The sequence below is a fragment of the Phocoena phocoena genome, chromosome 9, assembly GCF_963924675.1.
Source record: "Phocoena phocoena chromosome 9, mPhoPho1.1, whole genome shotgun sequence".
Taxonomy (NCBI): Eukaryota; Metazoa; Chordata; class Mammalia; order Artiodactyla; family Phocoenidae; genus Phocoena; species Phocoena phocoena.
The window spans coordinates 1,970,752-1,996,515 of NC_089227.1; the positions used below are offsets into that span (position 1 = coordinate 1,970,752).

The window sequence follows — 25,764 nt, forward strand, 5'->3', positions numbered from 1 at the left end:
CCGACCAGGAGCAGGTATAGAATGTCCCCTCTCCAGTCTTTCCGCAACCTCTGAAATGGGCAGCCGCTCATAAATTCTGGCTTGCACTCACTGACGGAGCCAGTGCACCCATAAATCAAGCTTGGGATCTTCCTCATCCTTGAGTTGGTTGAACTGATGTGAGCATGGGGAAGGGCCCTGATGCAATGGTTGTGGATAAGATGGGGGTTGGGACGCCAGCTCTTGCAGTGTACTTGGGCTCGCTGGTCCTGTCTGGACTCAGTCATCAATGGACCACTTCCAGGCAACAACGGACTGCTGCCAAGTCAGCCCAGATTCAGTGCCCAGTGGGCGGTTCTGGGTCCGTGATCACTTGTGCCTAGAGCTAGGCATTCCCTCAGGCTTTATTACTGCATTACTCTGTCTCTCTCTCCTCCCTTTAGTCCTGGCCTGCAGAGGAGACCCACCAATGAAGTGCTTAGTGATGCTGGTACCGCTCAGACCCTCACGTCCCTGATGGCCCTGTGAATGGTGTGCCCTCGAGCCCCCTTGTGGAACACAGTGCTCTGTTGGGGTTCTCAGCCTCATGTCAGTTATCGGTTCCTGCATCCCTACGTCTGCATTCCTTGCTCCATCACTTTCCCGGGGCTGCCCCAGCACTTCCACGCTGCTCAGTGTGGCCCATCACTTTCCCCAGGCCTCTAAGAGCACGCCCCCCACCCCCAGCAGTAAGTTTGCGCATAACCTAGGGTCTTTGCCAGGGGAACCCAAAAAAAGTGTCCTGCTCAGTGAACCCTTGCACAGTCCATTTCATATTCCAGTTCCTCTGACCAAACACCCTCACCCTCCAACCTCCTGCTTGCTGCCAGTGCAATGAATGGGGTCCTTCTGTAGCTAAAAAGGGGCCCTCTGGCTCGACCCATAGTCTTCAATCATCTGTTTCTCATTATTCCTTTTCAAAGCATCCATTTGACTTAACAGTATTCTGCCAACACAGTTGACCTTGCTGGCATCATTGTCCCCTCATCTTTCAAACCTTCACACCTGCAAGCACACGGCACACAGGTGAGCACCCTCTCTGCCCACTGTCCCTGAGCCCCACCTTACTGCCTGTGTTCTCCGACTACTCCCGGCTCCTGGCGTTCCTTGGGTTAGTTAGGATCTCCTGAGAAACAGTCACAAAAATAAGATTAGATGTGTAAGAGATTTATTTGGGAAAATGTGTGTGAGAGAAAAAGGGGAGAAAGAGAGAAGAGGCTGAGAGAGCCTGGGGTAAGATGTAGGTTGGACCCCTAGGAGGCAAGGAGGAAGGAGGGGAGGTCTTGGGTGGAGCTGGAGGCTGCAGCGTGGGTCCAAGACAGGGCAGGCCGGGTGATGGGCAGCCCTCAGGCCACAGTCGCCCATCAGGAAGCCCCAAGTATGCAGATAACGGGCCCGAGCTCTGAGCTCCATGGAGCTCAGTCACTGGGGGACACAGCCTGAAGGAAGCGCGGGGCCAGGGCAAACAGCAGGGGATCCAGAGCGCGGCCGTGGGTCCGTACGTCAGTCACCCCTTATGACAGAAGGTGGGGAAGGAGCGTTGTCACAGCTGTTACACCCGCATCCTGTGCCAGCACCAGCCCATCTATCCTGGGCATTGTGGTCTTCGGTTCACTCTGCCACGGGACACCGGGGTGCTCAGACTCGCCACGGAGGACCCCAGCCTTCCTGCCTGTCTCCACAGTGCTGGGGAAACCCAGTCTCCTCTGGAACACTAGAGTCAATCACTCTGACCTTACAGTCAGCTCCCTCTTACGCATTGATTCAAGAGTGTGAGATGCAAGTTCCAGCTCACAGCTTAACAGATGCATTCCTCCCTTGGTAAATACTGCCTCTAAACTAGCAGAGTCCACAACTGCAGAGACCAGAAGCTAATGTTTGCTAGCTGGTCTGTGGCGTAATCGTGAGAAGCCATTCCTGTCACCTACTCCCCAACACACACACGATTCGGAGACCCACGAGGGTCTTAACTACAGAAGTGACACTACCAGATACTACTGTCGTACAGGTAGGGACAGCTCTCCCACCATGCCCTTCTCCAGATAATCACTGTAATTCTATAGGAGTAAAATCAGTGAGGAGAGTGTGGCCATTGCTATTAGCTGGTGATTCAAAGCATAAGTCACACCCAGGAGGACATTACCTGAGCCTCCAGGTGATCCCTTCAGGCGGCACCAGAAGAGTCTTCACCAGACCAACCCACCATCCTGTCACTACAGATGTTTCAAGGTAATGGGGAGCAGGGTGAAACTAGTAAACTGTAAGAGCACAAGTCTACTGCCATGCTTCACTTTTGTAAAGTAAGTTCCCTGTTCAGTAGCAATGCTGTGAGGACCACAATCACAGCAATAACGGCATTTGCTAAATCTGCAGGTGGTGGTTTTGGCAGAAATACTGGAAAGCAAAGCTGCACCCAGTTCCAGTGTGAACAAAGCACGGCCCCTTTCAGGATGGCCTTGGTCCCATGCTGCTGGACCTGCCACCCAGGTGGTTGGCTGTCTCCCTGGTAAATGCTGCCGTAATGGGGGCTCCTTGTTGGACTCTCCTGTTGGAAGATCAGGCACTCAGAAGAGGCTGCAGCCAGGTTGTGTCTTGATATCAGGCAGAGCCTCCATCTTTGTCACCATGGCCACTTGGTTCATGGCAAGGAGAGGCGGACCACTGTCCAAAGAATGGTCATCTCGTGTATTGGATGGTCAAGGCTCTCTCAGCTGAGTTTCCCTTTAGTGTGCATTCCTCCATGCTCTGTGCTTATTCTGAGAGATGTAGTCACAAACATTTCCTTCTTGTCAACAAATTTCCAATCTTGTCCCACTAAACTTCTGCTTATTGCTTAAAAATCCATGCAGCTCCATGCTTCTAGTCAACTCTCATTTCTGACCAAGTGGAAAAACAAGGGCACTGCTCAAAGTTCCATCTCTTGAGAAGATTTCCCTTCACTGCTCTTAGGGGACTACCTGTGAGCGTGGCTATAACTGTCCACTTTTGGATGCTTCCAGTATATCATGTACCGTCAACTTCCCCAGGCCTTCAGGACCCGCCCGAGCCCTTCTCACGCACACCCATCCAGCACTCCCATGGCTGGTGGCGGGCGCAGCTCGTGCAGTGGCCTGCAACAGCTGCAGAGCCATCCCTTGCTCTGAGTCTCATTCAAAACTGGCAGCTTGCCAGGGTACTTAGTAAATTAGCAGGAGAAACAGATCAGTAGAAATTAATACTGACTCCAAAATCAAGAGAATTCCCCCGTTCGGCTTTGCACCTCTTTCTTGCTGGAAGAAGCCAGATGAAATTCTTCTACAGTCATGGAAGGAAATCAACATGGGCCAGATCACAAGACCCCTAGAAATGTCACCAAGGTGGCAGGATCCTGAAATCTTGTGGGGCTTGCATCCAACCTTCTGACACGTCTGCGTCTCACAAAGTTGTGTGAAGAATTTGGTAATTCCTGTTTAGCACTGCAGTGAGCACGGTGCCTTTAACACAGTGGGTCGGCCTGGTGCACTGTGGAATGGAAAGGTCAAGGATCTGCAGACAAGATGATGACAGAGCTGTAATTTGACACAGCCTTGCAGTAGGACAGTAGAAGTGTTATTATTGGCTGGCCAGCTGAAAACAAACTGCTTCTGGTGGACTTTACCTAAAAGTACAAAGATAAGAGCATTCACCAGATCAGCAGCTGTGGACCACGTATCAGGGACTGTTTTAATTTATTCTAGTAAATAAACAACAATTGTAAAGGGAGTTCAACTGCAATCCCACCTGATGGAGTTGGACGGTCATTCTCCAAGGTCCATCGTCTTCTGCCCAGGCCAGAGAGATGCGTGCATGGCGATGGGAGAGGAATCACTATCCTTCATCCTTCTAGTCTTTGAAAATGGCATTAATCTCCTAAATCCCTCCAGAAATGCAATGTTGCTTTTGGTTTATTATTTTCATAGGTGGGGACAGTTCTAGGGGCTCCACTAGGTCTTTCCAGCTCCAATAACTCCATAGTTCACGGAACCAACAAGAGGAATTCATCGAGCTGCTATTCCGACTATGTGTGCTGGAACTCAGAAGAGTCAATCAGTGGACCAGGGAGCCCACCCAGCCCATCGTGAGACAGACCTGATCCCACACTCCTTTACTGGTCCCCACCCTGAGCACGGTGGTATCGTGAGTTCCTGGGAGTAACATCAGTTGAGAGCCAGAGTCGAGTAATCTCCAAAATAGCTGGTATGTTTCATTCACTCTTATGCAGCCGCCCCAGCAAACGGCTGTGGGTCCCTTCTGGGAAGGCTGGAAGCTGTGCAGTACAACTCGTGGGTCACGTGGTGGGTCCTCCCTCAAGAGAGCCCGTGTGGGCTGCCTCTGCCCCAAGGTACACATACCTCTGAGTCTGTGAATTGACTCAGTTCTGGAAATTAGCTAAGAAGTCACAATTCTCAACTGCCATGGCTTAGTCAGGCTTCTTTGAAACAGGCCTGGAGCTCTGATAAACCAACCTGAATTTGAATCTCACAGACAGAACTGCCCTCCGCCTCCTTCCGTCTGGGGACACCGTGAGCAATGTGCCGAGACCCCCGTGGATCCAGTCGTTCTGATCGCTGCCTCAGCCCTGACGCCCACCACCTCTGGCCTCTGCATGGCACTTCTCCTGGATGCCATCAGCCCATGTGATTCACCAGGTCCATCTCAACTCCCGTCACTGGACCACAAAGCACTGCCAGTACAGAGACCTCAAGATGCCAGCACGCTCTTCACCAAGAACTCCTCTGAGCCCTGGAAGGGAGAGGCCTCTAGACCCATCAGGGGCCAGAAACAGGGGAGTCTGCATGGAAATCTCACATAAAACGTCCACTCCGGCATTCCAGCCTCCCTAAGCCTTCAGACGCCTTACTCAGCACAGCAAGTAATTCCAGGCTGTCCACTTTATTCCGTGTAAGCTACCCACCGCTGGGGTCAGAGTCCAGTCAATCAGATGAGCAAACTGTTAGTGCGATTCCCAGCTGCTCCAACTAGTACACTGAATCCAGGCTCTCTGGCAATGACACCCGTCTCAATACGTTCAGCCCCACCCAACACGGCATTCCTTCCACTCTGGCTCAGTACACTGAGGACCTATTCCCTATGCATCGGTTATACGCTTTCTATTGCTGTGTAACATATCACCATACGTTCACGGACGAGGACAACACCCGTTTTCATCCCAGTTTCTGGGGTATGGCTTAACTAGGTCCTCTGCCCGGGACAGAGCTGTAGGCAGGTGCTGGCTGGGCTGGGCTCCTTTCTGGAGGAGGGTGTCCTCATCTCAGCTCACATGGTTGTTGCCAGAATCCAATTCCTTGCAGTCTGAGAACTAAGGCACTGCCTTCCTGCCAGCTGACAGCCAGGGACTGCCCTCAGCTCTCTGAGCCCACTGCAGGTCCTTGCCACTTGGTCGTCTTACAGGTCCTCTCACGACATGGCAGCTGTTTCTGTGCCAGTGGAAGGATCTCTTGCTCCAGATCCAGCAAAAAGGAATTCAGTGACTCTCCCATCTTTGACATCTTCTGTCGTCTAAAATCAAGTCACGGGTTCTACATGCACTCGAGGGAAGAGGATTATACCAGACATAACTCACCAGGGGGTCCCAATCAGGTGTCTCCAACATCGCCTATGCATCTCCCCAGTAAGCGTCTGCTGTAAACTGGCTACTACAATTCTTCTGATACGTGTAGTAGGTAACACTTGCTAACCAAACACCCTGGGACTGCCAGGATTCAAGTTAAGGTCTAGGTTCAGAAGCAATGAAAGATGATAGTTTCGGGGAGGAAACAAGACAACTGTTTTAGGACAACCATTATGGGCTCTTCAGGCAAGGGGAAGTTCAGGCTCCTCAGGGGAGGAAGGGCTGCTCTTACTGAGAAACAAATCCCAGTAGAATGTTGGGATTAATGTGTTTGGCTTCACTGGGACTTTCACACGTCTTCACCTCAATTCCTTCCCAACCGGTGCCTGGCCTCTATCATGGGAAACATATTAGGTAGTGAGCTCCAGTAGATTTCTCATTCAATCCACCATTAGATTCCAATTTAAGTTTGTTTATCAAAAATCTGTGCGGCCACAGGAAAAGAGAGCTACTTCCATGGCAGTCATAGGAACTTTCTGGGTTTTTTTTTAAGCCCTGAACTCATCATTTTCTTTTACCAAATGCAGTTAGAAGCAACCAACTCATCTCGGTCCTTATACTTCACTGTCTTCATTAAAATGTACTCTTTCATCTGTGGCCTTCTCTTCCATAGGCACTTGGCCCTGAGTGATGAAGTGATCATTTAAATGATGTTTCCTCACTGAATGCCAGGAGTTGCCATCATCAGTGGAGGCCATCTTGTCTTTACATCTATAAAAGGACAGATCTGTGGAAACCGAGACCCCTGGGGAAGCTCACCCTCTGGACATCAGGCAGTGGGTGGCGTAACTGAGGTCACTGCTGGTCAATGCTGGCAGCAAGTCAGACACACAGCAGAGGAGAAGTGAGGGCCAGCTGGGGGCTTTGAGGGCACCTGTGCATCTTTTGTCACCAAGCTTAACCATGAGGACACAATACAACCTAACATAAGAGAACTGTCCTGCCCTTGGATACCCAAATCTGGGCAGCGACAGCTTATGAGTGTTCTGGGCCCCCGACTATGCAGAAAGTAGAACAGAATAGAGAAGGAAGATAACCACTGAGGTCAGAACCAGGGACCAATCAAAGAACTCACCCATATTTGACAGCAGGAAGATCTCACTATAACTTGCCCACCGGGATGGTGACTGGGATGTGTTCTCTTTACTCCCTTTTCTGAATGGGCATTTTAACCCAGTCACTCTCTTCCTTCTCACCCATTTTATATTGGTAGTTTGGAGGCACATCAACTCTAGACCATACGGACCCTGGACCTGATGCAGCCTTCCACACATCACCCATGATTTTGAACTTCAACCTGAATGCACTCACTGGGTGAGAGTTTGAACCTGTATTATGGGGGAGGGAGAGAAAATGAGCATGTGACACGCAGAGCTTGTTAATGTGAAGGGTGCGTATCGATGCAGACTCGTTAAAGGGATGCCCTGTGTCAGACAAAGACACCAGCCCACTCAACACCATCCCAAGTCCATGGCCACTTTTAACCCCTCTTCTCTATTAATGAGAATCAAAGATGAATATATCAATTTCCCACTTACGTGTCCTTGGGACAGTGTCCCCTTCAATGTGATGTAAAAGTCTTGTAGAGGGCTTTCATCTTCATCTTTTTTCTGAATAGAAGGTCAATCCGATGCCTAGATCCACAACAGCCACCTACAGCCATGAAGACAAAAGCCACATTAAGGAAGGTGGAGCAAAAAAGGACTGGTGGCCCAAGGTTAGGACAGCTCTATGGAGACATGGCACCAGCTCTAACCCGACCTTTGCTGGACTCAGAGACAGAATGGAAACCACTGCATCAGGGCTCTCTGTAACTGACACACATCTTCACCACTAATCAGCTTGTAAACTTGGGGAAGTCATACAATTATTGTGACTTGGTTTTCTCATATATGAAATGGGTAAAGAATTGGGTAAATAAACCATGAAAATATATGCAATCTTTTCACATAATAAGCACTCAGTAAACAACACTCGTTAGCACCAGCAGCAGAATAATTGTATGAGGAAAGCCCAACCTCACCAGTGCCGCAGAAAAATGAAAGTGTAGTACGGGAAACTATTTCCATCTGTCAAGGTAAATAATTTACAAAATGAATTCAGGGAATTCCATGGTGGTCCATCGGTTAGGCCTCCGCGCTTCCACTGCTAGGCCTGGGTTCAATCCGGGGTAGGGGAACTACGATCCCACAAGCTGTGTGGTGTGCCCACACCCAAAAAAAGAAAAAAGTTCAGAGAGGGTGCAGTGAAATTTATACTCTGATATATCACTGTTGGGACTATAAATTGATACAATTCTTAGGAAATAAATTTGGCAAATGGTCCTAAGGATTAGAAATATCCAAACCCTGTAATTCTACTTCTGGGTAGAGGGAAGACTTAAAAATACCACAGAGTATTAAGAAAGAAGATGTTAACTGTAATGCTACATAAGACAGCAAAAGTCTGGAAGCAGTAGAATGTCCAACAATTAGAAATGATTAACCATACTGCAGTAATTTTGCTGAAATGTATCATGTAATAATCATTCAAATTATGTTAGTGAGGTGTATAAGATGGTGTAGAAAATATATATTAAGGGAAATACTGACTGCATATATATGAATAAAACATATAACGTGAATAAAAAATCACACAAAAGTAGGAAATTTACCAAAATGTTAACAATGCTGATATCTGGGTTATGAAACTGTAAGTGGTATTTCCCCCCTACTTCTAATTTCTTCCATTTTACCTATTTCCTGTAATGAACGCTCTACCAATTAGGATGCTTTTAGCTGTAGGACACCTAACTTGCTTTAATGAAAGGAACCTTCCTATCTCACAGAACTGGGGAGTCCAGGGCAGGCTGGGATTCAGACACGATAAGGGTAGTGATTCAGCATCACCAAGTGCCAGCTCTTTCCATGTCTCCACTCAGGGTCCTCAGCACGGGCTTCATCCTCAGGGTGTTCACCTCACGGTTTCAACAAAGCGGCGGCCAAAAAATGTCATGTGCTGACTGGCGAAGAAGGATAGTTCTCTGGAGTAAACAAACTTGGTGCTCTGTTGGGAAGAAGGCGGGGGCGAATTGATACTGGAGAGTGAGCAACAATGTCTTCCCCAAATGGCTACTCTTGTCATTTGTCAAAGTATGTTTACTGCTTCCAAGATTTTCCAAAGTAATTCATTTCACTGTAGAAGACTTGGAAAACAGAGGGTATCAAAAAAAACCTCCCATAGGACCCTATCACATAGCATGACCACTATTAACATTTTGGTTCATTTGTTTTAAAACTCTAAACAATACTACATAACATTCTACCATATGGAAACAGCATAATTTATTTAACCATTTCATTCTTGCAGATAATTTCTGTTAATTCCATTTTCATTATTAGTACCTTTGGATGGAATATTTCACCTGATCTCTAATTTGCTTCCTTTGGATAGCATCCTTTAAGTGATATTACCGGACCAAACTTGTTAAGACTCTTTTTACATATTGCCAAATGAATACATATTACACACCTAATATGAGAAAAAAACCTAATTGATAAAATACAAAATGGGAACCATATTTCCCATAAGTTCACAGGTCAATGTAAATCCCAGATTGTGTAATTAAGAAAAAAAGGTTTTGTTAAAATTAAGGCATTATATAAATGTAAGATATTATTTTGATATAAACAAAAATAATGAACACCTGTAACTGTCTTATGACAACAATCACTCTTAGGGATTCGTTTATAGTTTTTATCATACATATTGCCAATTGCTTAAAACTACTTTCAACATTCCACAACCTATCTATTAATATAACAGAAGCAGCTTTTATCTTAGTTATTATTTATACTCACAGGACTTTAATAATCTATTAATTAGTTTAAAAATTATTAAGCACATAACTATGTGCTTTGAAGATGACTAGGAAACTAGGAATACACTAGTATAATTGAATGTGGAAGACAGACACACAACCAACTAAAATAAATGTGATATGTGGTAAAACAGAGCCAAGAACATTTCACTTTGAGAACCAAGAAAAAGAAGTAATTAACACTTCTCTTTCTTCTCCTAGCTCATCCTCTGCTTAAATTTCTACCAGCTGTTCTTTTTGCCTGGACTTTTAAATCTGACCTGTTCTGCCCCCTGGAATTTGTGTGGCCTCATTTCTGGTCTGCCTTCATAAGCTGAAAGTCCGTGACTGGCTCCTCTTTCTCCTGTCACTTGTCTCTTCTCATTCCAGATCACCCATCTCTTCTGACCTCCAGTGCCCGTCATCACCATGCCACCCCTGCCACTGCCTTCCCAGCTGACCAGCTAGGGGGCTAGTACTGGTCACGCCTCAGAAGGATGCATCAGAAACTAAATTCCTCTGGGCTTTTAAATAATAGGAAGAAAGTAATCCAAACTTAGGGAGTACAAAGGAAAGAATATGTACTCCAATGCATCTCATTATTAAATTAAGAAATTTGGAAAACTTTAGAAGCTTGCACTACTTTTACAGATGGAGACTTAATAGGTCTTTTACTAGTTACAGAAAGCATGTGCAAGAGGAACAATAACTCACCCAAACAGTAAAACGGCAAAAATACGTGACTTAATAGTGGAAAGACGGCTCTTGAATAACCTCTCAAAAATATATGAAAACAATTATGTCATGATTAGGAAAGTCTAAAGGGATTGTTAAAGAAAGATCAACAGGGCTAACAAAGAAATGTCATTTCCCTTCCCTCTCTTATTTGTGTGAGAATTCCAGAGTAATGTTTGTCCACAGGATGACGGAGAAGCTAATGTATTTACTGGACACTTTCAAAAAGCCATGCAGGGCCTTCCCTGGTGGCACAGTGGTTGAGAGTCCGCCTGCCGATGCAGGGGACACGGGTTCGTGCCCCCGTCCGGGAAGATCCCACATGCCGCGGAGCGGCTGGGCCCGTGAGCCATGGCCGCTGAGCCTGCACATCCGGAGCCTGTGCTCCGCAACGGGAGAGGCCACAACAGTGAGAGGCCCGCGTACCGCAAAAAAAAAAAAAAAAAAAAAAAAAGCCATGCAGAGCCTCGGTTTAAGTACATGCCTCTCCTGTCCAGTGTGCTGTACAGCTGTGCCCAGATCCAATCTGTGTGCATTTGCCATTTACATATGTTCACGTCTCCACAAAGGAAATATGAAGAGAAAAACAGGGAACGTTCCAAGAAAGTGTAAAGTGGATACGAATATAATTAAAACAGTAATTAGAAAACTGAGAAGCTACTAATTTTGTGATTTACTCATGTATTTTCCTGGTAATTAATATTTAAATTTTTGGAGTTTTTCATATTCAAACACAACATCCCAGGGTGGGAGAGTAAGTATTAGGCGGTCGCAGCAGTGGTATCTGTCACAGAACACTGTAATAGTGAAGGAAGTGAAAATGACTGCTTGATTCTCACCCCTAGAGGTGCTGCTGGGGAAGGAAACTGCTTAGTTTCTCTTTCTCTCTCCACATTGTGAAAGGTCAAATGTTAATTTAGGCACATACAACGATTACTCCATTCTAAAATGTCAAAAAGGTAATTTGAGGGACTTTCAACTGAAAAGTTTAAGATCACCATATTGAAGTATATTAAAAACTCATAGTGTGTTTGGGACTAGGTCTTAAACTAAAGTGGCTAAAAATTGCAATAATAAGACTTGCAGTGACTTTGAGCTATGAAAGGTCAAACTGGAAGGAATAGAATCCCATAAAATTAAAATCAAGGAATGAAACAAGCTGAAATTAAAATGATTGTGGAAGAATATGGTAGCCCGAGATTAGTCAACATATAATAACGATAGAATGGGCTATTTTTGAAAAATCATAAAAAAATCTTTTGGGCTAACCCAATATAGTACATTTGAAACTATTTTAAAAACAATGATCCAAGAAATATTTTGGACTCATATGTAGGTCTGGCACTAATGAATAAAGATTACTGGATGTACTGCATAGAAGGCATTTGGACATACCGTGTTTCAATTAAAATGATGACACCATATTTTGGTAATATCTAATATATTTAATTTTGGCATAATAGTGATTTATTATATAGTAACATTTCAAAAATAGACTTTTGTGTTTAACAAACCACCGAAGAGCTCAAAATAACGTCCTATAAGCATGCTTTTGCTCCAAACCCCAAGCTGCTATTGCACTGAAGGCAGTGAATCCCATCACGGGAGTTGTAAGAGCCAGGGCTGCAGATCACTGTGAATAAAGAATAAGTTAATGAGTAAAAGTCTCCTAATGCCACGTAAATTAATTTTCAAAGAAGGTTCTTTTTTTTCTTTTTAATTGTGGTAAAATGCACATAGCATAAAATTTGCCATTTTAACCATTTTTGAGTGTACAGCTCAGTAGTGTTAAATGTATGCAAATCACTGTACAACTAATCTCCAGAACTTCTGCATCTGGGAAAAACTGCAACTCTATACCCATGAACCATCTCCTCATTCCCCCTCTCCCAGCTCCTGGCAGCCACCATTCCACAATTTGTTTCTATGAGTTTGACTCCTCTAAATGCCTCATGTAAGTGAAAAGTTTTAAGTTTTCACTCTAATCCAGCTTAAACCAAGACTGTGACCTAAAATAGTTTTACTGACCACACGATGTTGACATCAGAAGGCTGACTGGGCCATCCTGTAAGTTACAGAAGCAGCCACAAGGGGTCAAGAACCAAATGTGACTACCAGATGGTCCATAGTAACCACGATTTAGATGTATAAAGATAGCCCCAAATATGGGAAGGACTTGCAGATCATTTCTAACAATCCTCTGATTTCAAATCCTATTTCTATCCTGGGCTAATGGTGTAATTCTGGAAAAATTACTTAGCCTAAAACGTAACTCAGTTTGGTCATCCCTAACATAAGGACAATGTATACCATGAATACGTCACCACTGCTCCCTCTGTGTGATAGAAAGTAAAGAAAGGCAGGAAGAAACCAAGGTCAAATACATTCTCTGCCATTGATTAACTTTGGGATCCTGGGCAAAGTAGCCAATTCTCTTAGTTCTAGTTTCCTTATTTGTAAAACAGGTACAGTAACAATCAAGTCATAGCATTGTGAGGACTGAAACCAGATGACTTAGATGAAAAGGCACCCAGCATGTGATGGGCACTCAATAAATGCTTAACCCTGTGCATTGCAGGGTTGCTGCCTCTACTCACCTCTTCCACTGGGGGTGGGGAGGGCATCAAGGTCATGGGATGCCATCAGCCCCTAATTGAGTTGGGGTCTCTGACTAACCTATTGCAGATGTGGTCAGCCAAGGGATCACAAAGATGTTAGTAACAGCACATCTAAGGCATGGGTATCATGGGCCATCAAAAAAGATTCTTTTTCTAGCACCATGATTTAATAATACATGTCACTGACTGAATCTGAGTCATATTATATTATTTACTTTCTTATTCTTTTTAAAATATATTTTTTCAAATTGGGAAATATCTTAACTATCACTCAGAAAAAGTATTTTCCATTCTAGGTTCCACAGAGCTCCTCAAGTTTTAACAGACATTTTATTTGGGAATTAATGTTCCAGATGGAAAAAAAATTGGTAAACAAAGTTAAATAGATTTATTTGCTGCAGTAATAAGAAGAGTGTCTAAAGTGAAAATGTATGTGGTAAAATTCTAATGACATAATATTTCTCAAAGGTGTGTGATCATGGTACACTTTCTCTCAAAACACACATTAATATTTCTTGATGCACAAATATGGAAAGATTTAGCAAATGTATTGAAAGTGTCAAATCATTACATATGGAGAAGAGAAACCTGCATGCAGTCTTTACACACAGACTTTATACATGACTGTTACAAACAGAACTGTTACTGGCATAAAATCATCTAAATTAAAGTTTAAATAAATAATGATATTCTAATAAATATTCTTATAATTTAAAAAACCTTCATAATATAGTACATGTTATACCACAGAGCCCTTATCTGTAGCACTCTCTCCTAGGATATATCCTGAAATATTTTGTTCTCTTTTAAGTGCAATTGAGGAAAAATGCTAAAATGTTATTTAAATTTAAAGTACAAAATTAGTGAACTTTTCTTCCAGGTCTGAGTCTCAGTGAGTAGAACATCTCCCAGCTACAGTTATGAGAGCAGCCTGATTGAAACTTGATTATTTTAATAAGAAGAGAAGGAAGCATTGGTGACTGATCAGTATTGACATATGAAGAAATAAGTAAATACAGGAAAATATCTTAATGAATTTTGGATAGGGAATAATTCCTTAAAAACGGAAGTGACTAGCCATAATAGAAAATAATTGATACATGTGGTATTAAAATTAAGAACTTAAAGTAACAATAGTAACAATAGTCAATCAAGAAAACTAGGAAATAGTTGCAGATTATATAACCAACAGAGGACTACCATTCAGAAAACACACACAATTCATGTAAATCAATGAGAAAAGGACAGAAAATAATAGGAAAAACTTAACCAAGGAGGCAAATTCTTGTGTACTGAAAACTACCAAAAATTGCTGAAAGAAATCAAAGACACAAATGGAAAGACGTCCCATGTTCATTTAATATTTAATATTGTTAAGATGTCAGTACTACTAACTATCCATGAAATCGCTATCTATGAAATCTCTAGATTCTATGAAAGCTCTATCAAAATCCCAGTGGTGGCATTTTCAGAGATAAAAAAATCCATCATAAAACTCATTTGAAATCTCAAGGGACTCAGAATAGCCAAAACAATTTTGTAAAAGAATAACAAAGTTGGACATCTCACACTTGCTGATTTAAGTACTACAAAGCTTCAGTAATTTCAGTGGTCTGGTACTGACATAAAGACAAAATTACAGACAAAAAAAAAATAGAAATAAACTCCCAAATAATTTTTAACAAGGATACCAAGATCATTCAATGAGGAAAGGACAGTCTTTTCAACAAATGTTTGAGCAAACTGGATATCCACTTGAAAATGAATGAGGTTGGACGCACCTTACACCATATATACAAAAATTAACTCAAAATGGATCAAAGACCTAAATATAAGAGCCAAAACCATGAAATTCTTGGAAGAAAACAGGAAAAAGCTTTACGACATTAGACTTTACAATGATTTTTTTATATGACACTGAAAGCATGAGGACAAAAGACAAATAATTAAATTGGACTACATCAAAATCGAAACTTTTTCTGCAAACTTGAACCAAGGAAAGGCCATGTGAGGACAAAATGAGAAGGTGGCCCATTATGCCATCTGCAAGCCAAGAGAGAACTCACCAGAAACGAATCACCAGCACCTTGAACTTGGGCTTCCAGCCTCCAGAATTGTGAAAAAAATTTTTGTTTAAGCCATCCAGTATATGGAATTTTGTTATGGCGGCCCACCCTAAAACAGTATTTATCCAAAAGAACTAAGAGTAGGGTCTTGAAGAGATATCTGCACACGCATGTTCAGTGCAGCACTATCCACAATAGCCAAGAGGTGGAAGCAACCCTATGTCCATTGACAGACGAATGGATAAAGAAAACGCGGCATACACATGTGGACGACGGAAATGCGGTACATTAGTGCTGGGCCACCTAATGTGATGTTAATGTGGGAATGTGAAATTATAAAGAGTACTGTGGAATGGTATGAAAATGTGTGATGGTCACGTACTACACATGTTGGAGGTGGGAATGTGATACATATACACACATATACACAACAGAATAGTATTTAGCCTGCAAAAGGAAGGAAATTCTGACACATATTACAATATAGATGCCAAGTGAAATAAGCCAATCACAAAAGGACAAATGCCACATGATCTCATTTACATGAGGTACCTAGAGTAGTCGTCAAATTTATAGGGACAGAAAGAAGAAGAGTGGTTGTCAGTGACTGAAAGGAGGGCAGAATGGGGAACTAGCGTTTAATAGGTACAGAAGTTCAGTTTGGGAAGATGAAAAAGTTCTGGAGATGGATGGTATTGACGCTTACACAACGTGAATGCGCTTAATGCCACTAATTTGTTCCTTTCAATATGCTTAAAAGGTTAAATCTTATATATATTTTACCATAATAAAAAATGTGATGCATTACATAATCATCAGATTGCAAATATTTAAAGTTTGTTTATGCCAAGAATTGGCATAGATGTAGACAGGATCTGTCCTACGTTGCGTTGTAAGTGTTTTCTAAATTTTTTGTATTAACCCAATCTGACATATTTTAATGAATTGCTCATCTTATGATCCAATATTAGCTAAAGACCTAGGATATACAAACAAAAATATTCACAACACCATTGTTTGTCATAGTAGAAAAACTGAGAAGTAGGAAGCAATTTCAACCAACAATAAAACAGATATATACTCCTTGACATATTCATAAAATAGAATATTATATAGAAAAGAAAAAATTTTTAAATTGTGTTATAACCACAAAAATGTGCATGAATCTCACAGATACAATTTGCAATACTGTGAATCTGTTAAAATAGCCTCTCATTGGACATATTCTCAGACTGGATTTTTACAAATCCAACTTTATGCTGCTAATGTAAAAATGTAAGTTTTAATCAAATTAATCTATACCTGCACTGCACTCATAAATAAAACCTCAACTACAGTTTTATTTTATATAACTTGACAAATCAATTTAAAATGGACAACTCCTAAAGAGAAAAAAGAAGGTGGTTTACCCTCTCTATACAACAAGACATTAATTACCACAAACAGTAAAACAAAAGAGAGGACCCTTTAAAAGACATATATTCGTGTGTATGTACATATATGTGTATATACATACAAATGTAGGTGTGTGTATATATGCACCATATATTATAAGTATATATATGTGTATGTATACACACACACACACACAGTATGTACCCTTATTTTATGGACCTGAGAGTAAAGAAACAAAATTTGAAATTAATAAAATAAATTATTAGAGAATTTTTTTCCTGGTTGTGAGGCAGGTAAAACTTTTATAAGAGAAAACAAATAGAGAAAATAAGCAATAAGACTTATACAATATTAAACAAAAAACAATGCACCAAAGACAATGTCCACAATGCTAAAATTCAAGTGGCCAAGAATTCTAATTCTAGCTTATATTGAATTAATCAATCTGCAGAAAACACTTAAAACATCAGGAAAGAGGAAACATACACTATCTGACAGCCTTGAAGAGGTAGCGAAGACAGGCAAATGGGTAAAAGTATTATTATATATTTCAGCAGTGGGTACTCACCACACTATGTGGTGCATGGGTGGCTAAAACTGAAGCAAAAATTATGTCTACTTGGTTACAAAAACTGAGAGGACAGACTTCTAGGCCACCAGAAGATAGAGAAAGTAATGGGAGAAATTCAAGGAAATAGGTAGAAACAGAAGCAAGAACTCTAAAATCTCATATAGACTCCATGCAGATCACTGGCTGATGTGAGACCTTCACATTAGTCAATGATATTGCAAGAAGTTCAAAACCAGAAAAAGAGGGCTTCCCTGGTGGCACAGTGGTTAAGAGTCCGCCTGCCGATGCAGGGGACACGGGTTCGTGCCCCGGTCCGGGAAGATCCCACATGCCGCGGAGCGGCTGGGCCCGTGAGCCATGGCTGCTGAGCCTGTGCGTCCGTAGCCTGTGCTCCACAACAGGAGAGGCCACAGCAGTGAGAGGTCCGTGTTAACGCAAAAAAAACCCAAAACCGTAAAGAGTTGGAAAGCTGAAAAAACTGAGAAGATGGTGCCTACAATGGGAAAGACAGTTTAGATTTTGAATCTAGCATATTATTAGACTAAATAATAAACACTCTTCAGAGCAAAAATAAGCCAGAAGACTCTACATAGCACTACCAATAAAGTTTAGCATATAATAAAAATTATTAGGTTTTCAAAGACACAGAAAACTAACTCATAGTCAAGAGAAATAAGAGTTTAAAAAAATGAATAGAGTAACATCAGCAAAGATACTGGCAGCTCCAAATGACAGTCCCAACTAAAGAAACATGAAAATAATCAAGCAAAAACTCTCAGAATTAACTTTGAAAGAACTCTAAAAAACAATCAACATATAGGAAATAGTAAAATGGCAGAAGTAAGTCCATTCTTATCAGTAATTATTTTAATGTAAATGGATTAAATTCTAGAATCAGAAGACAGAAACTGGCACAATGAATATTTATGATCCAACTATATGCAATCTGGAAGAGACTCACTTTAGACCAAATGAAACAATTAGGTTGAAAGTGAAAAAGTGGAAAAAGATATTCCATGGAAACTGTAATGAAAAAAGAGCTGGCACTAATTCAGATTAAACAGACTTTAAGTCAAAAACTGTTATAATAGAAAAAGGAAATTACATATTCCTAAAAGGATCAAATCACAAAGAAGATATAACAATTATAAAAATATACATACCAAACAACAGGTACAGAAAATATATAAAGCAAACACTGGCAGAACAGAGGGAGACATAGCTCTACAGCAATACTTGGAGATTTCATTACCTCTCTTCCAATAATGGATAGAGTTTCTAGACAGAGGATCAATAAGGAAATAGAGGACTTGACAACACTATAAACCAACTAAATTAACAGATGTATATAGAACACCTCACTCATAGCAACAGAACACCCATTTTTATCAAGTACACATGGAATATTTTCTAGGATAGACAATATTTTAGGACACAAGACAATTCTTCATAAATTTAAAAAGAATGATATCATACAAATCACAATAGAATGAAGCTACTGAAGAAATCAGTAACATAAGGACAAGTGGAATGTTCACAAATATGTGAAAATTAAACAACACATTCTTAAAAGGCCAAGAAGATAAAGAATATATCAAAAGGGAAATTGGAAAACATATTGAGATGTATTAGAATGAAAGCATAACACACCAAACCATATGAGATTAAGTGAAAGCAGAGGAACATTTATTAGTAGTAAATGCCTATACTGAAAAAAAAAAGAAAGATCTTAAATCAATAACATAACTTTACACCTGAAGGGATGAGAAAACAACAAACTAAATCTACAGATAGCAGAAGAAAGAAAAAATTTTTAAAGATTAAAGTGAATATTAATAACAGAGAGAATTTTAAAAATAGAGAAAAGCAAGGAAAACAGAAGTTGATTTTTATAAAGACTAAAAGGACTGACAAACCTTTAGGTAGATTGAGAATAAGAGAGAAGAGAGAAATTTTCAGAGTCAGAAACAAAGATGGAACATCACTACCAAACTTATAGAAATAAAAAGGATAAGTCCATTTTAAGAAAAATTATATGCCACCAAATTAGGTAAGCTAGAAAAAAAAAATGAAAAATACCTGGAAACCCACGTGTTGCAAAAACTGACTGAAGAAGAAATAGAAAATTGGAAGAAATCTATAACAAGTAAAGATATTGAGCTAGTAACTGAAAACCTCCAATAATGAAAATCTCAGGGTGAGATGGCTTCACTGGTGAATACTACCAAACAGTTAAAGAAGAATTAAACCTATTCTTCTCAAACTCTTTCAAAAACAGAAGAGGAGGAAACACTTACTAATCAATCTGTGATATTAGCATTGCCCTGACATCAAAGCCAGATAGAGTTATTACTAAGACAAGGAAATAAATGTCAATATCTCTAGAATGCAGATGCAAACATCCTTAACAAAATACTAACAAGCAACTTCCAGCACCATATTAAAGTATTATTCACCATAATGAAGTCGGATATATTCCAGGAACTGCAAAGGTGGCTAAATATATAAAAACCAATCAACGTAATATACCATACAAATAGAAGGGGGAAAGAAAACCTACATGATCATCTCAATTGATGCAGAGAAAGAATTTGACAAAATCCAAAATCTTCATCATAAAAACACTCAACAAACGGAACAAAATGAAAAACATTTCAATCTGATAAAGGGCTTTTATGAAAAACCCAAAGCTAACATCATCTTCAATAGTGAAATATTGAAAGTTTTCCCCCTAAGATCAAGAACAAGGCAAGGATGTCCTAAAGAAAGTTCTAGAGAGAGCAATTAGGCAAGAAAAAGAATAAAAGGCATCTGAATTATAAAAGAAAAAGTAAACTAATTGTAGATGACATGATTGTGTGTATGTATACACACACACACACACACACACACACACAGGGAGAGAGAGAGAGAAACCTGTGAATACACGTATACACATGGTACTAGAGCTAATAAAGGAATTCAGCAAAGTTGCAGGATACAAGATCAACACACAAAAAGTGGTTACGTCTATACACTAGCAGTGAAAAGTCCCAAAAGAAAATTAGAGAAGCAATTATATTTACATGATAATCCACAAAAAATCAATTTACAAAGATGTAAATTGAAGCAAGAAGGTTGAAGACTTGTAAAATTAAAATTATAAAACACTGCTGTAAGAAATAAAAGAAGACCTACATAAATGGAAACACATCCTACGTTGGAGAAGTGGAAGACAATATTATGAAGATGACAATACAATCCAAAGGAACCTACAGATCAATGTATCCTGTATCAAAATCCCTCAGGCTCGTGTTTTTTTTTAATAACATCTTTATTGGAGTATAATTGCTTTACAATGGTGTGTTAGTTTCTGCTTTATAACAAAGTGAATCAGTTATACATATACATATGTTCCCATATCTCTTCCCTCTTGAGTCTCCCTCCCTCCCACTCTTCCCTATCCCACCCCTCTAGGTGGTCACAAACCACCAAGCTGATCTCCCTGTGCTATGCGGCTGCTTCCCACTAGCTATCTATTTTACGTTTGGTTTTGAAAAGAGGGAATGATGATCCTCAAATTCACATGGAATTGCAAGGGGCCTAAAATATACAACATAGTTTTGAAAAATACAAACCTAGAGTACTCACACTTTTAAATTTCAAAACTCCCTACAAAGCTACTGTAATCAAAACAGTGTAGTACTAGAAAAAGAGAGAATGTACACTAATGGAATAGAACTGAGAGTCCAGAATAGCCACAGACATCAGTGGCAAACCGATTTTCAACAAGGATGACAAGACCACGCAAGGGGGAAAGAACAGTCTCTTCAGTGAAAAGTCCTGTGACCACCAGATAGCCACATGCCAAGAATATATTTGGACCCCTAACTCACACTGTTTTCTAGAACTTACCTCAAATTATCAATGACCTCTTTGAAAAAAAAGGGGTAAATTTTTCACAATTTTAGATTCCATAATGGTTTTTTAGAAATGACACCAAAAGCATCATCAATAAAAAAGAAAATAAACTGAACTTCATAAAAATATAAAACTGTGCACAAATGGACATTATTAAAAAGTGAAAAAACTCTCTGAGAATAGATAAACCTTTGCAAATCATACACGTGCTAAGGTCTGAGTATAAAGAATATGTAAATAGCCCTTAGAACTCAACAACAAAAAGAAAGAAAACCCAGTTTAAAAAATGAACAGAAGACTTGCCTAGACATTTTTCTGAAGATATACAAGTGGCCACCAAGTACAGGAAAAAATGCTCAACATCATTAGTCATTTGGGAAATGCAAGTCAATACTGAGACCCTACTTCACACACAAGGATAGCAATACTTTTTTAAAAGGAAAAGAACAAGTGTTGTTGAGATAGTTAACTTTGTATATTATTAGTAGCACTGTAAAATTGTGCAGGCTAAATAGTTTGAAAACTGCTCAAGAAAGGTAAACACAGGATTGCCTGTGTATAAAGTATAAACAAACAATGCAATATTATTCAACCATAAAAAGGAATGACATACTGATACATGCTACAATGTGGTTAAATCTTGAAACATTAGGCTAAGTGAAAGAAGCCAGAGAAAAAATCACACATATTGTATCTTTTCATTTGTATGAAGTATCCAGAATAGAGACAGAAAGCAGACTGGTAGTTGTCAGGGGCTGAAGGTAGAGAAAAATAGGGAGTAACCACTTAATAAGCACAGAGCTTCTTTTTGAGGTGATTAAAATGTTTGGGAACTAGGTAGAGGTGGTGGTTGCACAGCACCATATACTAAATGTCACTGAATTATCCACTTTAAAATGGCTTTATGTTATATGAATTTCAACTTAATTAAAAAATGAGTAGAGCTTCATGTGACCCCTGGGCCAATATAAATTGGTGTAACATATGTGTAATTGATAACCAAAAAGGGAGGACAGAGAGAATAGTGCAGAAAACAATAAATGACATATATGACCCAAAAGCCTTGAATTTAACAAAAGACATAAATGAATAATCCAAAAAACTCTGCAAACACCAACATGAAATGTACAAAACCTCCACCCCTACACACAACATAGTCAAACTGCTATAAACCCCCAGTAAAGATAATCTAAATGCTATGGACTAAAAATGATGACACATTAAATGCAGGGTGCGAGAGGGAAGAAGTATGAGTAGCAGCTCACTTCTCACTAGGAGCAATAACTGCTAGAAGGCAGTGGAATATTATTCAGTGCTAAAAAGAAATACTACTAAGTGAAGGAAGTCAATCTGAAAAGGCTACACACTGTATGATTCCAACAATATAAAATTCAGGAAAAGGCAAAACTATGGAGACAGTAAAAAGATCAGTGGCTTGGGGATAAAGAATAATGAGTAGGTGGAAAGCAGATAAATTTTAGGGTAGTGTAGCTACACTGTACGATACTATAATGTAAACATATGTCATTTGTCCAAAAAAACACAGAATGTACAACACCAAGAGTGAATCCTAATGTAAACCATGGACTTTGGGTGATAATGATATTTCATTCATTATAGATTCATCAATTACAACAAATGTATCACTCTGCTGAGGGATGTTGAGCGGTGGAGGTTAAGCATGAGGGGGTCCAGGGGACATATAGGAAAATCTCTGTACCTTACATTCAAATTTGCTTTGAACCCAAAACTGCCTAAAAAATAAAGTTTATTTAAAAAACATGAAAGGTAAAAAAAAAGACATTTGGTAATACAATTTAGAGACATTGTAGACAATAACCCTGCACTACAAGTAAGGCTAAAAGAAGTTCTTTAGCCTGAAGAGAACAGTGAACAGATAGAATAAAGGAAATGATTTACCATTTTGTCTGAAACAACCGAAACATAATAACCATAGAAAGACATGGAAAATGGTTTTCAAGAAACTGGACATCAAACCACAAGGGACAGTGATCCCAAAGGACATACAGGAAACAAAATATTGATATATGAGCTCTACAACTGTTGTAGATTATTGCTTTCAGTGAGTATCTAAATTATGGCAAAGGGAACTGTGGTGGAGCTGAGTTCTTCCCTGAACTGAAGAGACAAAGCTGAAGTCCAAGAAGACATTGAATGCAGCTAGTGTTCTTCCTGTGAACCAGAAAGGAGATACTGTGGAGACAGAGAACTCTGGAGATGAGTAGAACATCTCACTTGATTATATAACAGAAATCAGCATATGTGTCTGAGGAAGCTACCTGAATCTGGGGAAAGGACCATCAATTTTGATAACTTTAGAGGAAAGGGTGCTTGGCAATCACTCAGGCTAAGGAACAGTGTCTGTTCCCAATAACCAGAAAAGAAAATTCATATTCAAAAAGCACTGGGTGGAGCACTTAGGAAAGTAGTAGAAAATGATTAGCTTTAGACTGAATGCTGAAACAGAAACACCGATCAGATTAGAAAAGCAAGACATGAAATGATCAAATCGTTTTCAATAATGTATTAACTGCATGTGAAAAAAAGAAGACAAAATTCACAGGAATACGAAAATATGCAGTACCAAATAAGGTAAAATCACAATGTTTGGAATCTACAAAAAGATTACTAGGCATGAGAAAGAGGCAAGAAAACACATAATAAAGGGAATAATCAAACAATAAAACCAAACTAGAAAAAAGGAGATGAAATACTTGTATACTAAAAACTACAAAACATTGCTGAAAGAAACTACAGGAAACCTAAATAAATAGAAAGTCATTCTGTGGTCATGGTAGGAAGACTTAATATTAAGACGTCAACATTACCCAAAACAATCTAGATATTCAATGCAATCCCTATGAAAATTCCAACAGCTTTTTTTTTTAAAGAAATTGAAAAGCCATTCCTCAATTCATAGTAAATTGCAAATGGCCCTGAACAGCCAAAACACAATCTTGAAAAAGAAGAACAAAGCCAGAGGACTCATACTTCCCAATTTCAAAACATACTACAAAGCTCCAGTAATCAAAACAGACAGACCTACAGACCAATGGAACAGAAATAAACCTATTCATTTATTATCAACTGTTTCTTGATAAGGGTGCCAAGTTCATTCAATGTGAAAACAGTAGACTCTTCAACAAATGGTGCTGGGAAAACTGTATTTCCACAAGCAGAAAAACGAAGTTGGATCTCTACCTCACACTATATACTAATATTAACTATGACTTAAATAAAGAGCTAAAAATTCCTAGAAGAAAACATAGGGCTAAACCTTCATGTCTTTTGGTATGGCAACAAATGATTAGATATGGTAACAAAGTTAAAAAATGGATAAATTGGACTTCATCAAAATTTAAAATTTTGTGCATCAAAAGACATTATCAACAACTCTGTTAAATGGCTAAGCAGAAATGTTAACAGGGTCTATCTCTTTCTGGCACAAGATATAAGCACTAAGCATAAGAAAGCTGGAGTGATTATATTAATATCTAACAAAGTAGACTTCAATGCAAGGAATATTATCAGGAATAAAAAGGTGTATCATTACATAATGATGGAGAGTCAAGTCATCAGGAAAAGTAGCAATCCTAAATGCCTATTTACATAATTACTGAGTTGCAAAATACTTGGAAGACAATAAAGGAGAAATAGTGCAATCCACAATATCAGCTGGGAGCTTCAACATTTCACTCTTACAAACTGATTTAACAAGTGGAAACTAGAACAATAGAAATATAGAAGACAACTTCTACTTAAATGCCAGAATAAACTTATTATTCAAGAAGACATGGAACATTCATCAAGATGCGCCATATCCTGAACCTTAAAACACTTCTAAAAACAACTAAAAGATTCAAAGTAATATAGAGCATGCTTTCTAAACAGAAAAACTTTAGTTGGAAATCAACAATATAAAGATACACTGGAAGTGATTAGTTATATGGGAATTAAACAGAATACTATGAAATGAGCCCTGGGACAAATAAAATTACAAAGAAAATTAGAAAATATTTTGCACTGAGTGAAAACTTAAAAATAAATAATATTAGTAGGATGAAGGTAAAACAATGGTAGGGAAAAATGTATAGCCTTAAATACTTATGTAAGAAAAGAAAAAGATATAAAATCAATGAATTGATAGTATGCTGCTCCCTTAAGAAACTAAAGAAAGAATAGCACATTAAGTTTCAGATGAGGAAGAAAGCATTAAAAAATACATAAATAAAGAGCAGATATTAATGAAATAGAAATCAAATGAAAAATTCAATAAACTAAAATCTGGCTCCTTGAAGAGACTAATAAAACTGATAAACCTCCAGCTAGAGCTTGTAAAACAAAAATAAGATACAAAACAAAAATAATAATAAGAATGTCTGTTTTTATTTCTATTCAACACCGTACAGGAGGACCTAGTCACTGCAATAAAGTAAAAGAAAAAATGGCACAGATATCAGATGAAGAAGTAAAACTGTTATTTGCAGATTATATGTTTATTCTTGTAAAAAAATACAGGGTCTATAAAATAATTATGACATCTAATCACTGAATAAAACAGATATATGGGATCCAGGTTAATATTTAAAAGTCAATATGTTGTAGTAATTCAAAAACACAGAGCAAGCAAAGCAATTTTTTAAGGTAATATGGTAATAAAGCTTCATTAATCAAGACACTTCGGTATTGGTGAAATGATAAACATAAGGATGAATGGAGCAGAATTAAACCCACATGAATATATAGTCAGTTGAACTTTTGACAGAGGTACCAAGGAAAATTTAATGACAAAAGAGAAGTCTTCAACAAATGGTGCTGTACCACCAGGACAGGTTATCTGTATTGTAACAAATGATTATTGACCCTTACCTCATACCAAATAGAAATATTAACTCAATATCTATCATAGACTTAAATGCAAACCCAGAAGTACTAAACAAAAAGCACAGTAG

The 25,764-nt window shown here is 39.4% G+C and overlaps 1 protein-coding gene across 1 annotated transcript in view; it reads right to left on the bottom strand.

The window, feature by feature from the left end:
- Positions 1–11,665: 11,665 nt before the first annotated feature.
- The window catches only part of ZPBP (zona pellucida binding protein), a 103,333-nt gene continuing 89,234 nt past the window's right edge, over positions 11,666–25,764 (bottom strand). The window contains exon 8 of the mRNA XM_065884128.1: positions 11,666–11,874. Within this exon, the coding sequence (XP_065740200.1) occupies positions 11,780–11,874 (95 nt within the window). The 3' untranslated portion in view covers positions 11,666–11,779. The remainder of the gene's footprint in view (positions 11,875–25,764) is intronic.